Source organism: Chamaea fasciata, unplaced genomic scaffold (assembly GCF_029207755.1).
Source record: "Chamaea fasciata isolate MVZ Bird 193981 ecotype frontalis unplaced genomic scaffold, bChaFas1.0.hap1 SCAF_4, whole genome shotgun sequence".
Classification (NCBI taxonomy): Eukaryota; Metazoa; Chordata; class Aves; order Passeriformes; family Sylviidae; genus Chamaea; species Chamaea fasciata.
Genome location: NW_027094089.1, coordinates 53266228 through 53282370, shown reverse-complemented (window position 1 = coordinate 53282370; position 16143 = coordinate 53266228). Strand labels below are relative to the sequence as shown.

The 16143-nt window shown below is 40.3% G+C and overlaps 1 protein-coding gene across 7 annotated transcripts in view; it reads left to right on the top strand.

Annotated features, from left to right (window-relative positions):
- Positions 1-16143, top strand: part of NRG1 (neuregulin 1) — a 177254-nt gene that overhangs the window by 139796 nt on the left and 21315 nt on the right. For 5 of the 7 annotated variants that reach the window (XM_066181600.1, XM_066181598.1, XM_066181599.1 and 2 more), the window contains 2 exons: positions 6454-6583; positions 13352-13410. In XM_066181600.1, coding sequence (XP_066037697.1) covers positions 6454-6583; positions 13352-13410 — 189 coding nt within the window. Of the gene's footprint in view, positions 1-6453; positions 6763-12631; positions 12700-13351; positions 13411-16143 lie in introns of those variants that run through there. The other 2 variants (XM_066181603.1, XM_066181602.1) reach the window with 2 other exon arrangements.

The window sequence follows — 16143 nt, the reverse complement described above, 5'->3', positions numbered from 1 at the left end:
TTTTTACTGTGCTTTGCTAAGGCTGGATTTGTGAGAGGAAACCACCACTGAGTCCATGTCATAGGGGGAAGAGAGACATGCCGCCTTGGTTCAGCAAGAGTTTATGTGCTCTCAATATTTCCTGAAGTCTTGCAGATCTGGCGATTTCCTGTTTCCTTCTTGCTGGCCCTGATCTTCATAGAGATAGTGCCAAAGTGAGAAAGTACTGTCTTAGGGCCAGAGAGCAATTCCACTAACTTGTAAGCATTCAATTCCAGCTGCTGGCTGAACAGAGACTCCTCTCTGTGGAGGTCCCAGGAATCTGTTACACTGCATGTTATTTGTGAAGAGAGAAGCTGAAAAAAATTTTTAACTGGATTGAACAGCCAGTTTAGGGTATTAAATCACAAAAACAATGTGAAAAATTCTGAGCAGCCCCACGAAATAGATTGTAAATGCCTCAATGCCTCATATAGAGACTTGGTTGTTTTGGGGGGTTTTTTTCCTCTGGTGTTTATCTGTTGGTATTGGTAGTTTTTTTAAACCTTTGGTATGTTCGCAGCTTACAGAATTCACAGCATGTTCACATGAATGCAGTTCCAGATCTGGAACAATTAAGTATGAAGGACTGTATGAAATACATCTTTTTACACACCTGGTAAAATGTCTCTCCAGAAAGGGGCTACTTTTTGACTGCTCTCAGGTTTTGGCTTCTCTTCTCCTTGAGAGTACCCATATAGCTTCTGCTCCCCACAGTTACACTGGAATCAGCAGCTTTCCTCATTCACTGTAGTACAGAAATGCCAAGGTTTCCTGTACTGCCAGTACCTTGCAAGTTGGATTCATGGGGGAAGTCACAGTGAGTTGAAGAGGCTCAGTACTCAAAGGGAAGCAAATGTGGGTGGTTTCATGGAGATGCAGAGGAATTAAGTGCAACATCCAGGGTTACACAGGAAATAACATACCCTACAGATCAGGAATGTGCATCTGTAAACTGCACATCAGCAAGTCAGGAGGGAGCTGGACTGTGCTTTCAGAGAAATTAATGAGCTTCAAGTATAGGAATATGAGTTAGTAAAACTGGCTTTCAACTGGGAGCAGACATTCAGTCACCACAAATCTTGTTTTTGTGCACTCCCGCCCCACCTCTTTCTCTCCCTTGGTCCTACTTCACTCTATGCAGGTCCCTTTCTCTCCTTTAGCATGAGCCACTGGTTCACTCACAAAAGGAGACTGGAAAAGTGTCTATCTGCAGTCCAGTAATGTGGCATATTTACCTCCAGTAAGTGGCCTTCCAGTGAGAATAGTAAACTCTCCTGTGTGCTGCAGATGCCACTTTGCCTCCATTGAGTCATAAGCGTCTCACTGGCTACCTTGCATGACTTTGAGTTTGAGTGTGTCCTCTGATTTTACACCACCTTTGCAGAAACTCAGTTCAGAGAAGCGTGGATACTATTCTGTTTAGGTTGCAAAGCTCTTCCCTCTTAGTCTGAATTGAGTAAGAGATCCCTTAGGGCTCCTTGCAGTGGACTGTCTCATCTGCGCAGGGTCTGGGAGTCGATGCTGTAGAGGGTTTTTTGGAAAGCAAGAGAGAGAAAGAGAATGCATTTTTCTGTTTCAGACCAGAAAAAAAGGGTCAGATATTCCCCAGGTAAGAACAGAATTACATGAAGTTTTGGCTGTTTGACATGAAATGAACCTGAGGTAGTTTACAGCAGCAGTTCACCTTTTAGAAAACTGCTTTTGTAAAAGAGAATCGCTTCTGGTTTTCTTCTTGTTAATGTCTTTAGGCAATTCCCATGGATGGGAGCCGCTTTCATTGTTCTTTAGTGCCATGTGAATATTTGCTTTATATGTAGTGACCTTGTTCACACTGCCTGCAGTGGCTTTTTTAAATATGGTGTTTCTGCCTTCAGGGAAGGGAGAGGGGAAGGTAAACTATGCAGTGTTTTCAGATATTGTCTCATGCATGATATTTTGAAATTGTGATTTACCTGTAATGTGTGTAACTTAATCCTTGCAGTAAGCTAAGTGTTTGGTATAGGACTCTAGAACAAACCAGCTCTTCTTTCTTGTGCTTGTATAGCTTAAGAAAACATTACAAAAAAGAAAGTAGGTACAAATTTTGACCAGGTGGAGAACAACAATGGACGGATACATATTCTACAGCTGTGTGCTTTACCTCATCACTGCTGGTCATTCCCACTAAACATCTTCCAAGACCATGTCCGATAGAGATGTATGGAAAGGCCATATTTTGAGGCTAGTTATGGACTGTGTGAAATGGACTCTGATGAACACCTGCTCCCAAACACCACATTTCTTCCGTTATGTGGCTTTAAGTGAAACCCAAACCCATAGTTAGTGTTTCTTGTATTTAATTGGCAAAGTAGGCTTACAGTGCATACACTAAATACTGGCCATATGCCATAAAACTATGCATACTTTGCAAAGAAAAATTAATATCAGAACTAACTCCCTATGGACTTTTTCCTCCCCTCAACCCATTACAAAGCTCAGGCAGACAGGGACTATGGTGCCAGCAGATCAGCAATGCAGAGAAAATTCTTGTGCAAGATTTATACAGCAGTTTTAAACATGATGCCCCAAACATGGGTAAAGATACTCCTCACAAATGTGTGTGAAACCCTTGACTCATGAGATTTCTCTGAGACCTGCAGATTATTCCCATCTCTAGTAATCAGTTCAGAGCAATTGCTGCTGTTCAAATCTTACTTATATCAGCTGGGAAGACACTGTTAACTGTGAAACTCCATGGTTCTGGTTTTGATTGAGCTTCTGCTTAAAGAAAAGGCAAGTAAGTGAGATTATGGAAACAATTACAGACAGCTACAAGTCCACTTGTTACTTCATCTACCTTCATTATGCAGTTTAAAACATTACATTAGCCAGCAGGGTAGCAAAATGATGGGGGGGTTTTTGGGTTGGTTTTTTTTTTTTTTCCCCAAAAAATGTTGCAGACAATATTGCTTTTTTTTCCCCCTTCTAAATTAATGCACTAGCTTTCTGAGCTCAGGGTATTTGGCTCACAGCTTGAATTGTGTCCTTTAACTTTATTAAAGGGTTGATAGGTCATCAGCAGTGATAAGCTTAGTATTGTTTGCATGTTGAGACTCACAAAGGCTTTAAAGTATGCATTAACTGTGCAGATGGAATTTGTTCATCCACATTCTTACATCCTAGGACATGATATGACACAGCCTGTCATGTCAGGCATCTTCTTTATGACAATAATCCAGACTCCTTTCAAACCGGCAGAGAATAAAACGCTCTTCTACAAGGCAAATCTCCCCATCCTAAGGGAGAGGATATCCTCAAGGATGGCGGTCAGACCTCTGACATCAAACATAGAGGGCCCTTCACTGGTGAGCGGGTGGCAGTCTGTAGGCCAGCCTTTCGTCAACATTGGTTGCAAAGTCCTGTTGGAACTGGTGCTTGCTGAAAGAGTGTCAGACTACTCTTAAAACATGACCTCGTTTCCTGTCCCTAGACCAGACATACATTTATGCTGGTCTGAGAGGATATAAATCATGCTTTGAGGGGCCAGGATAAAGGAATGTATTATTAAGAGGAATCTGTACTCGGTGTTTGCATTTCATTAACACTAAGAGGCCCCAGTCAAGATCAGGATCTGTGGAGATGTGACACAATGTGTGGATACAAGTGAGAAGCAGGAGGGAGCTTCAGTTTTGGAGGAGGTCACAGGAAGGTTTTTCCTGGCCTGTTGGAGGAGAGCACCCCATACAAGCAAGGCAGCATGGAAGAAAGAGAAACAAGCCAAGGTAGTGCACTATCCCAAGTACTGAGTGCTAAAAATGCATTTACCTGGAAGATAATGGGAAATGCATAAAAATGAAATGTGACAGGGACTATACTATACTATAGTTCAAAATGCATCAGTGGTATTTATTCATAGTTGATCTGCTAAAACCATGTTTTCTTCAGATTCAGTGTATGTAGGAAATGGTAGAATGTCACACGTCACCTATTATAAGCATGCCCCTTGGGTGCCTTTGTATTAGAAAAGGCTTCAAATATCAGACAACTTTTCTGTAGGTTTTTGCAGCTTTCTAGTCAATTCCAATGAAATCATTCAATAGATAATAGCATTGTTTCACCTCAGGGTACACACTGTCTTTTAGAAACAAAAATTTTGGGATTTTTTTGATCACAGTAACAAAATTCCTAACTTCTGTATGTCTGTAAATAAACAAATCCCATGCAAGAATCTCCACCACTTTTTACATTTTGCAGGTAGTTTTAGCCATTTAAAATTTATGGGCATATTGTCAAAGGTTTAAGCTTCACCTGTAGTCAATGTGGACGGTCACTGCCATGTCAGGTTAGGTCTCCTCACCTGAGCTTAAAGATGTTAAAAGTCCTTTTTCCCTCTGAAAGCCCCAAGCCAGGTTGCAAGAAAGAAGCAGAGTCCTCACGGTCTTGTTCTCTTGATATTTCATGTTGTTTATTGTTTCATATCTTAAAATGTTCTCCGTGCCCAGCCGAGATCTGAACAGCAGCTAGGACACGAGGCAACTCCCCCCACAGTGGGACGTCGCAGTCCCTTTATACAGAAAGTTACGTATCACCTGTTTATACTTATATTCCAATACCTATCACCTATACTAAAATGGTCAACTTTACTCTAATCCAATCTCCTTAAACTACTTTGTGCCACCGTCACCAAAAGATGGAGGCCAGGGGAGAAGAAGGAAGAACTAAGGGCAACACCCTAAATCCTCCATCTTGTCCCCCATGTACCTATATTCTAAAAACTCAAAACTACATCATTTCTCATCCTATACCAAACTAAACTACTTTCTTCACATCTTTGTGGTTTGTAATTCTTCCCTCAATATTGGAAGCCGCTCCCATGGACTGAAGTCAAAGGCAGTGTCCTCCTGAGCTCTGTGCCAGGGTCTCCAACCCCCCTGTACAGATCTCAAACCCTCTTGCTCAGGTCTGTGGCCTCCCAGGGCATCCAGAGGAATGCCCTGGACTCCGACACTACCAAAGGGGTTTATCCCTCTCCTTGGGGGGGATAACTTGAGTTGCTTTCTATAAGCTTATGAAATGCACATCCTTGACAGAAATTGCATTGGTAAATCCTAAACCCTTCCCTGGCAGCCTCCCTAAAGTTTGCTAAATAAGCAATGCTCCTGCTTTCTCTAGGTATTCCCTAAATGCAGCAGGGAGTAAGCTACTAAACACTGTGGTCAGGGTGATACCTTCATTTAACAGCAATTTAGACACCTAATGGTGTTCAGCAGCGCTGGTGGCCCAAAACCTCATGCTCATCTCATGCACACGAGCCCAGCTGCAGGAGATGTTAGGCTGGCCTCTGGATCAAAGATTCCTGTGGACACAATGGTGGCAATTACGTATGCACAGGAAGGAACAAAGCCTCCAACCTCCCCGTCCTCTTCCTACTACAGAGTCAAATCAGGGTAGCCACAGGTCTTGTTTATGAGCAAGGAAAGAGACACTCAGCATTTAGCCATTCACCCTCTCCTCAGGGAGAAGGAAATGGCTGGATTGAGGACTTGAATAAGCACAGGGCGTCACGTTAAGCTTCACTACCTGCTTCAGGGCAGTGCCAGGAGGAAATATCATCCAGGACCTTATTTTATTGGACACTATATCAACAATCTGTAATTGCCCGAGTTCCTGCACCCCTAAGGTCTGGGCCTGGCTAGCTGTGGACCCCAGGGAGGAATGTGGGCTAGGACAAAGATAAAAGACAAAAGGCGCTCTTAGTCCTCGTGGGTGACAGTCCCACAGGTTTAACGTAGAACTCACACTTCAAGGTCCAGGAGGAAAAAAGAGGGCGAGACCCTCCCCGTGTGGGGAGCTTTAAGCCCTAGGGGAGAGGGGGAGGGGAGGAGGGGGTCTATTGACCAATGGGGACTTGACCCAGGGGGAGGGGAGATGGGGGGGGAGGGTGGGTATCAAGTGAAGGGGAGGGGAAAGATAGGGTTACAGATGAAGGGGGTGCAAAGGTTCATGGGAAAGTGCAACCAAGGAACACCCAGTGCAGAACAAACTAACTCATTTGTGCAGTACAACATGTAATGACTGTCACACACCAAAATCACTTGAATGAAATTAACGCAATAGAAGTTACTGAATATAAATCACACATTTTTAATGAAACACATGTAAGTGTTGCAAAAATTTTAGGCCCCTTGATGGGCAGGGCTAGGAAAACACCCACTTCCTCCTGGGCTGAATGTGGGGTTGTGTGGCTCTGAGGTATGTATTTGAACTCCACTCTCTCTGGCAATCAACCAAATGCAGGGTCAAGTGATTAGTGCTTGTGGTAGCAGCAGATAGAGAGCTCAAAGGACATGACAGATCCTCCCTAGCTTTACTTCTTCCCTCACATACAAGTATACTTACCAGTCAGAAAGAAAAACAGCCTCTGATCTGTGTTTTCATTCTTATCTTTTCCAGCCACTTCCACATCTACAACTGGGACAAGTCATCTCACAAAATGTGACATAAAGCAGAAAGCCTTCTGTGTAAATGGGGGAGAGTGTTACATGGTTAAAGACCTCCCAAACCCCCCAAGATACCTGTGCAGGTAAGAAATCCTATTTGCTTCTTTTGTTGGAGCCATCATCTTTCACAAATGGCTTTTTCTTTATAGGACCACTTGAAAAATGTCTTCTTCTGAACTTGCATTTCTTCATTATTCTTCATGTGGATGTGGAAATAATGCCAAGAATGACCTCTGTGTTCTACAGAGGCATATGAAACATAGCAGAGGCTAACGGGAAATATTTCTACATGATAATGGCACAACATCTTCTATTGGTATTTATATGGCACAAAGCAACACAAATTGAGCCTCATATTAGATATAATGAAACAGACACTGTAAACTAAATATTCTACATTTAAAAAAGAAAAAAAAGGGTCTGGAAATCTGCATTGAATATTACACTTTGTATTGAAGAAACTGTTATTATAATTGTCTGGTGTAGTAACTGAACAGTTTCTGGTGAGACCGGATTCACAACTATTATTGTGTTTAATTGCATAAAAAACAATGAATGTCATGGTCGTGGTAGATGTTACTATTTTGTGTGCCAATCTTGATTCATGAAGTCATGTGTGTTTAGTTTAATGGGGTGCTAGTGCACCTTTTTCAGGTCCTGGTTGTGCTGTTTTGGTCTGCTGCAATAGTCCTTTGCATCAGAAAACATCCATGAAGGGCTGCAGCACTGGAATTTACCTCCTGTCTGGGAGCATGTCATGTAGCTTTTACCCCTGAAGATTGACTAGGCAAAGGGACTTCTTCACACTAGCTTGAGAGGAAACGCAGCATTTAAGCCTTGGGAAACATCCTTGGTACCTAAGAGGGCTGAGTGAAAAGGGTGCAGTTTTGTGAGGATATTACTGTTGTTCAGACAAAGAGATAGTGGTTGGTGAAGACTGTCCTCTTCTGTAACTGTGTAATTTTTTTTTAATTTTAGTCTCCTAGGACTAAAAATAAAAAAACACTAATTGTAAAGATAACTTTGGTAGGTGAGTTAGGTGTAGTCTGTGATGCTTTCATCAGGCCAGGAAGAAAGGGGCTGCTTGTCTTCATTGGGGTTTTTTTTTGGTTTTGGGAGGTTTGGTTCTGGGGTTTTTTTAAGGAAAACAAACAAACAAAAGCCATAAAATCCCCACCTAACCTCACAATGTTCTGCTTTACCTGTAAGTTTTCTCTTTTTTCATAGAAAAATGTTACCTGCACATCATGGGCTTTGTTTTGCTTTGGATTTTTGTGGATTGCTGTGCTGCTGAAAGCAATGAATGTTGCATTGAATTTTAGGATGATTTTTAGCTAAAGCAAATATGTAAACGTTATATGTGCTGTGGGCTGGATTCTTTTTTGAGAAATAGAAAGATTTGTTTTAAATTTACATGGGTATTGTAAGCCAGCACTCCAGATGAGCAGTTTGCTATGACTCTCTGGAGCATGTACAAGAGCCTTTGAGTTTCAACTTCCTATCCAAACACTGTTCAGAAAACTCCAGTGAATGGCAGAGCTGAATATTGAGCAGACTTGCTAATCATTAACATTGTCTTGGTAGTTTCAGAAGTATCCCATCTTCACTGGTACGGGCACTTCTTTTTTTTAATTCAAACGTCTGTGTATGTTCTGTATTGATATTATAGATTAGCTAATTTTTTAATAAAATGTCTTGGAGACATTTGAATAAAGTGGGGGCTATTTTTCCTTATTGTAGACATGAAATAACCTTTAGTTCTGAGACTTTATATCAAGGAAAAGACGATTCCCAGATTTGGCAGATGTGCCTCTGCCTGGGTGGTCCAAGACCTGTTTGGAAAAAGCATCAGAGCTGTAAAGTTAGACAGGGTGAATCTTATTTACAGTAAGGCAGTGGAGAAGGATTCTTACCCTGAGAACTGTCAGGGCTGCCATTATTTTGCAGGGCCATTTGCTATGCCCTCTAATACTTGGCAGAACAAAAATTTTATGTTGTGTAGTAAATGATGCAATACAGCTATATAAAAAATAAAAGTGAGTACTTGAATGTGGGTGTACTGGGAAACTGAAGGGACAAAATACAGTTTTCTTCTTACTTCATTAAAAATAAAGATATCTTTTTTACTCTAAAATTCCAGTTATCTAAAATAGGTATCTAACCACTACACATTGTCTTCATTGTTCTAAGAAAACAAATCTACTCCCAGAACATGCTTGTGGAAACAGAATGCTTGAAATATGGTACTTGCTCTTCGTATTTCTGCCTATGTAGCAAGTTCACATTTTTCCATATGGTCCATCTGTTGAGAGCAAAAACAAAATTTCTAAAGCATGAGCCATATCATTCTAAATTGGTTTTATCCCTAATCAAAAAACATGACTCAGATTCAAAACAACCATGGAATTTTCCAAGTAATCTCTGGTTTTGTAAATCCTATTTAAAAAAAAAAAAAAAAATTCCTAAATTCATTTTCAGTTAAAATCCAGCTATATATTAAAATCCAGCTATATATTAAAAAAATATTTATAAAATACATAGTGATGATCCGGACAGGATCAGATCTTGCTCTTCTGAATACTGGTGTGAACTTCAAGAAAATTCCCTGCTTTCAAGAGGTAACCATGTGAAATGCTCAAGAAATGTGTGAAGATGTAGTAAAGCCTTTTACAGCTACATCTGTGTTAATATGTATTTTCTCCACATATATTTTATTTGAGGCGCAAGACTGAGTAAAACAGTCTCAAAATAGGACAGATGAAATAGGAGGGTTTGACTACTTAAACAAACTAGTGTATACAATTTTCAGAAGCTTCATAAAGAACATGAGTCACATTTTGAAAACATCATAGACTTAAGAAGCCTTTACGTTACTGGCTTCCTGCGAGACTGAGATTCGTAAGCCATTTCTGTTCAGTTGGAAATGTGTCCCCAAGTTCACTGAAGAGAAAAGATTTCAATAAATGTAAAATTAAGAAAAAAACTCCTAGCATTTCCTTCTTACTTGAAAAAAAATCTATGGAAATATAAGATCTGTTACACTTCTAGAGTGTTCTTTTGAAGTATCGTACCATGAAGGTCTTGATAGTCTTGACTAATTGATTTCTGACTTTCAGACATCATCTTTCCTAGTGGTTTTGTTATTACTGAAGAAATGAAATTTACGATGGAATTTCATTGGATGAAAATAATGCTACTGTCTTAACAGAAGTGTGGTGCTGCTTTTCTTAAGAGCAAAAGAGTGAATTACGTACTTTTTAATGATGTAGCCATTTTCTAAATCTGTCTCCATGTAAAGGCCTGTGTAGAATAGAAATGGGTGGAAGTTTCTTCAAACCAGCAAGTTCACAAGCAGAAGTTCCTGAAGCATTCATTCAAGAGACAGACTAGAAGTACTAGTTCTGACTTAGGCAATGAAATGGATAACTAAGTACTGTACTTCTCATGGGGAAAAAAACATTCTCTCCCACAATGCATTTGTTTGTAGGCAGTGAATAAAATGGAAATACAAGTTCCTGAACCATTCAGACATTCCTCTCCTGATGAAAAACAATCTGGTTATACATGTTCAGTGTTCTTAGAAGTGTTCACTGAACACATGGAAATGTTGCTCTTTGCAACTACTGTGTTTGGAAGGAAAAAAGCAAATATTCTATATGTGGTTCAGTATTTCGGTTTTACCCAGTTAATACAAGAAATAAATGGTCCAAGTAACCTTCTTTAAGGCAGAAAGGAAATTATAAGGCTCTCACAGCACAAACATATACATTTTGCTCAAAGTTGTTTGACCTCAACTTTTGCGACTGTGCTAAAGGAAAATGGCACATGGATAATGATACAGAAAAAAAAGTCACAAGAAGAAATAGTGTCTGAAGACTTTGAGTAGGACAAGGTTTGGGAAAGGACATCATTGCAAGCTGATTGTAAAAGTACACTTTACAGGAAACAGCCTTCCAAACTGTACTGGAAACAGGGCTGCAGTGCACATCTGAGCAATAAAATGTCTCTAGCATTCACACATCATCATAAGTGGAAAGACTCATCTCAGCTTTCCTCTCAGCTGGCCCATCCTGGGCTCATTCTCAAGGGCAGGTGCCGCAACTGTTTGTCAACCTTTTGCTGACAATGGTTTCAGAGGAAGTACAAACACACCTGAACTGTTTTTGGTGCCCTCACAACAGGGCTGACCCTGCTTGGTCTGGAAGCTATTTCAGCATTGTCTATGCCAGTGCTCAAGTTGTTTTCATCACCTCCACAACTGCACCAACATCTGACGAGTACAGACAAAGCAAGCAACCACCAGCAGCCAATGGCAGGAGGAAAACATGAGGCTTTCAGTCATGTTTCTTGGGAATTTGTAAAGTTGAGCCTGATGAGAAAGATGTAAAGGTCTGTAAACTGAAAGCCAAGCATGTGCAAATGCCAACTTTCAGGGACAACCATTTAACAAGATCAGTAGTTCAAAATATTTTTACTCTTGATTCAGTAACACAGTTCAAAATGTTTTGAATCAAAAGCATTTTGCCTTTTCTCAAAGGTGCAAAAAGTCTTGTGTCATGTCCAGCAAAAGCATCTTCTAAAGACAGTTACCCTTGTTGCATTTTTCTCAACTGAATATATCTGTGGAGGCTGGGATCTCTCCACACTGGGTACATAGCAGAAGAGGTGGCTTTGGCTCTGAAGAACTTAAATTCTCTTCCTTAATAAACAAATAGATCATTAGAGAAAATCAGGTCCAAAGAATCATCTGCAGATCCTCAAAATATACCTTTATTATACAAATATAATTTCTGCATGGTTTGTTTAAATGAGATGCTAGTGTTTATCCCTGACACTGATCCTTTGCCAAAGGGATTTTCTGAAAGTCTCACCTGTGCAAGGGCAGCATCCCTGTCTTTTAGGGCTAGAGGCAATTGTGGAAAAGCAGAATTTAAAATACTGGAACAGCTTTCAAAATACATGAAACTCAGATGGATAGAAGAGGTGGAGGATTCTCCTGAACGGCAAGTATTTGCAAATAAGAAGCCTTTTAGCACCCAACAAGGAAATTATAAAGGGATTTGAAAAAGAGGCTAGCACTATGTCATCAGCAGGAGAAAAAGAGTGGGAGATTCTTGCACCACGGAAAAACTCATGGAGCGGATCACAAAGACAGGCAGCACAACTGAAAGGTGGTCGCAGGAGTAGATATCAGCTAATTTCAGGTTGCATGCTGATTAAGAATGGAGAGAAGAAGGTGAAAGAGCAAAGATTGAAATCTATATAGATCTTCAGTGTGGTGGACAGTCATTCACACTAAAGTCTGAAGCACAGGAAGCCTGCATTGCTATGGTGCTATTTTGGGAGCCTGTGCCCTGCTGCAGCATGGAGAATGAAGGTGAAGGAAGAATTGATAGGCAGCAGCAAAAAAGACAGGCAAATCACAGAAGAGAGACTCCTTCTCTATGATCAATGGAAAAGCTGCACGGAAGTTTTCTGCAGAAGAGCTTATGAACTGGAAGGACAGACAACTCCAGGGCTGCAAATCTTGAGAGCATTTCTGCCTTCTCATTTTACTTACTGTCTGGATTGACCTTTTATCTTTTTGTGAGCCATGTTGAATATACTTCCCTTTGGGTTTGACTTTGTCTTCTCACTTGCTGGACTTCTGTGACTTTTCAGTGATCACTGTACTAACTATTCCTCCTCAAAGCAAATTACCAGAAGACACAACATGCCATCACAGAAATAGGGAAATCATGGTATTTTCATAGATTTTATGTGACTAATGAAAGCAACAGTGTAAATTGTTGTTATGCACTGCATTGCAAATTTTAAAAGAGAGCTCAGTCCCTTCATGAGATGGAATAAAGAGTGAGCTGGTGCACACTTTTGCTAGCCATGATTCTTCTTTCTTTTTCAAAACAGACAAGCAAAATTACTTTTTTTTCTCTGATGGATTTTTTGCTGTAAATCTTACAAAGTTTTATCTTCTGGAAAGGTTACACTTTCTTGTCTCTCTTCTGATCATTTTTCACTAACACTCAGCCAGGAGGTCACTAAATGCACTCGCACTCCATAGACCAGCAGATGTAAGTCTGTTAGTGCAGTGGTTTTGGTGTACTATTGCTTATCACATTTTTGCCCTTTAGGTGCCAACCTGGATTCACTGGAGCAAGATGTACTGAAACTCTGCCCATGAAAATCCAAAACCAAGAAAGTATGTTAAAATAATCTGAACTTTGCTTTCTTCCCCAACTACAGCAACAAAATCAATAGTACTTGGTGTTTTCACAGTTCAGCTGGAACCGGCCTCTTTACTCACTAATTATGACCTGATTTTCTGAAATACAGTCTGTACACCGTGGCATTATTGACCTCCAAAATATTTCTCATTTGTGTCATTTTTGACGTTTCCATTCATTCACAGATGCATTTTCTTTTGCACACGCTGGCAGTTTTCCTGTTTGGGAGACTGCTGCAAAGTGCAGCCCTAAAAGACCAAACTCATGGAGATGAGTATGTACAGATCTTGTGTCCTTGCTGCCTTGTGGAAAGAGCATGTTAAAACCAGTCTGGGTCTCTGGAATGGTGAATTTCTGTCTCAGATCTTGAAACACACTTTGATCTGGATTGGTTTGGTTTTGGCTGGTTTTGCAGGGGGGATTTCTTTACATTTCCACAGAGCAAATTACTTGCTCTCAACATCCTGAGCTATTTTGACACGCTAAACCGAGATTCAGTTTCTGAAAGTGAACTCACCAAGTCATATCAGTTGACACTGAAGGAGCTTCTTTCTTAGCATATATTCACCTCTTCTCTTTTCTCTGTTTTTTTCTCTACCATTTTTTTTTGTTTGTTTTTCCTCTCAGGTGCCCAAATGAATTTACTGGTGATCGCTGCCAAAACTACGTAATGGCCAGCTTCTACAGTACGTCCACTACTTTTCTGTCTGTGCCGCAGTAGAAGCATGCTCAGTTGGTGCTGCTTTCTTGTCACTGCCTCTCTCCTCCAATTATTTTTTTTTAATCTGTAACTAGATTTGTTGCCTAAGGCCTAATATTGATTGTCTCTGCCTGTTGCATGAAAATTATAACACAAAGCAATTGCAAATTATAACAGAAAGCAGTCCTGAGATTGTTTGGCGTTGAGGGTATGGGGAAATGCAAATCTTAGGAATGCTGTGAATTTAACTCTGAATGTATGATATGGACTCCTTGCTGACATCAAGCCAAAAAAGTACAAAAATGACATTTTGAAAGTCTCCCATTTTATTTGCCACAAAAAGCTTATGAGCCATGATACAGGCCAGCACTCCCTCAACCAAAGGGTGGGTAGCTAGTCCTCTACTTATATATGAGATTTGCATTTGGAACTAAAGGTTAAAGGTAATTGAAGTGTTACATTATTTCTAAAGAGCACATGGCAAGCAGGATCAAAATATTCTTCCTCTTCCTTGTCCAAGCTTCAGTGTACAGAGCACAGAAAGGAAAAGGAAAAGAGAAAGAGAAGGAAAGAGAAAGAGAAAGAAAAAGAAAAAGAGAAAAAGAGAAAGAAAAAGAAAAATTAAAAAAGGAAAAGAAAAAGGGGAGAGATTACTTAAGCAATGGGGTCTAACATGTTTTGGGTATATTGTGAGTAACAGGTGGAAGAGATCAAAGATTAATTGGCCAAATGAAAGTATCAGACACACACATACACGGACTGCTAGAATCAGCACTGCAGTCACATTCCATAAGGTTTCCCCTGGATTATTACTTGACAAGGGTGTAGCAGAAGGTACACTATGTATTTATTTTCTCTCATTGGCTATAGCAAAGTCAAAGGTAACATAAAAGAAAATTGCTTTGATACTACATTTAAATGCATGTGTGACTGGCATCAGTGACAATTAAGATCTAAAAGCAGTATTATAGAAACTGATTTTTTGATGGATTACTTGCCAGCACAGAAAGACTATAGGCCAGCTCAATTTAATTTCCATTGCTATATCGCACAAAAAGCTGTAAGTATGTGCTGGACATTTTGGAACCTGAAGAGATGCACAGGTTTTCTTTTATGCTGATGGATGAAAAACATCCACGCATAATTCATACTTTCCATCATGGAAGCTACCAACGTAAATCCCAAGAGTGCTGACTTGGGGCCAGACCTTCCAGCACTCAAGTGTGCATTTTATGGCCCATTTTAGAAGCTTTATTAGTGTGAGTAATATTTAAATGCCTCTGGTAACAACGGCTTTAAAAATTTTCGTGCTGTTACAGTATTTGTTTACCAAATGTTAGATTTAAATGGCCTTTTCTGTGAATTGTGTAAAGTCCAGTTAAGATTTTCTGATTTTAGAATAATAATTTAAAAGGAGGTGATGTAAAAAAATATAAGATTCATTGTTCGCTGCTGAATTTTATCTGAAAACTGTAGAATAATTGTATGTTGATTATAAATTCATTTTCCAACCTAGAAGAAGTTTAGGTGGGTTTTCCTTCCTTTGTTTTTCAGTTTCCTAACCCTGGTTGGGATTTTTACACACCCTAGGTTGAGGTTTTCTTAAGTAAACTCCATGGAAAACAGATGCCCTTGCCTTGCTGCAGAAGTTACACTCAGTTATAAGTACTGAAGTTAGTCAAGCGCTTCCTCTCCTTGAAATGCAAAGGCAGGAGAGCACTCCACTGCCTACCTTAGGCCACTCCGAGAGCCCCAGTCAATGGCTATGAGACTCTGGCACTTCTGCCTGCCCTGCATCTGCATTGCAGCATCTGATTTATTATACTGTGTAAGACCTTGAAATGACACTTTTGGAAAGGGTCCACTGAGGGCACGTTTATACCTAACTAAAAAAAAATCAATGATGGAGCATTTACATGACTTTTTATTATCATGCCCAAAGCAAACCAGAGCATACTATCTAACAGAGGACTTAGAATGAGAGTTCTCTAAAGGCAAATGTTGCATCTGGGGCTTAAAGCCAAGCTCATATTTTGCAAGTGTGGTGGATGATTACCTTTGTTCTGTAGATGCAGCTTTTGCAAAGTACAGAGCAAACTGGGATGCTAAACAGTGTAAGTGCTAGGAGGAAACAAAACCAATGTGTGAACCATGCAGCAATCTAATTTCACTTGCTTTCATAAGGGTCTTTCCTCATTTGGAAAGAAAGAGTCGATGGCACTTCCAAGCCAAGTGTGCCTACCAGTGAGCTGCTACTGTCTTAATTTGGCTGTTAAAGAAAATTTGTCTTCAGAAATCTGCCCTGGAGTAGGTATTTGAGAGCCCTGAAGTTACTGGGCTAAGGACCTCTTGCCAGATCAGAATTAGTCACCACTGGTCATTCTGGAAACTGTCCCAACACAGTGCAAGGCTAACTTGACTCCTCTCAGGAGCCTGTCTCTCAGGCTGTAGTGTCCTTTCCTTGAGCACAGCAGTCACAGTTGCTACCAGGCCTGCTACCCTTGATTTTTTCTGTGACTGCTTTGACTTTGAGGCTTGTGGTCCACCACTGGCACATAAGACAACAGAAAGCAGCCCACAGATTGTTGCAGAAATACATCAGTTCCATGCAGGTACATTTTCTGTTTGAACGTTCATACATTCACTCCCTTAAAGTCAAGGAATCAAGGCAAATGGAGGAGAGCAAAAGTAATGAATTAATATTAAGAGTTTGGGGTAA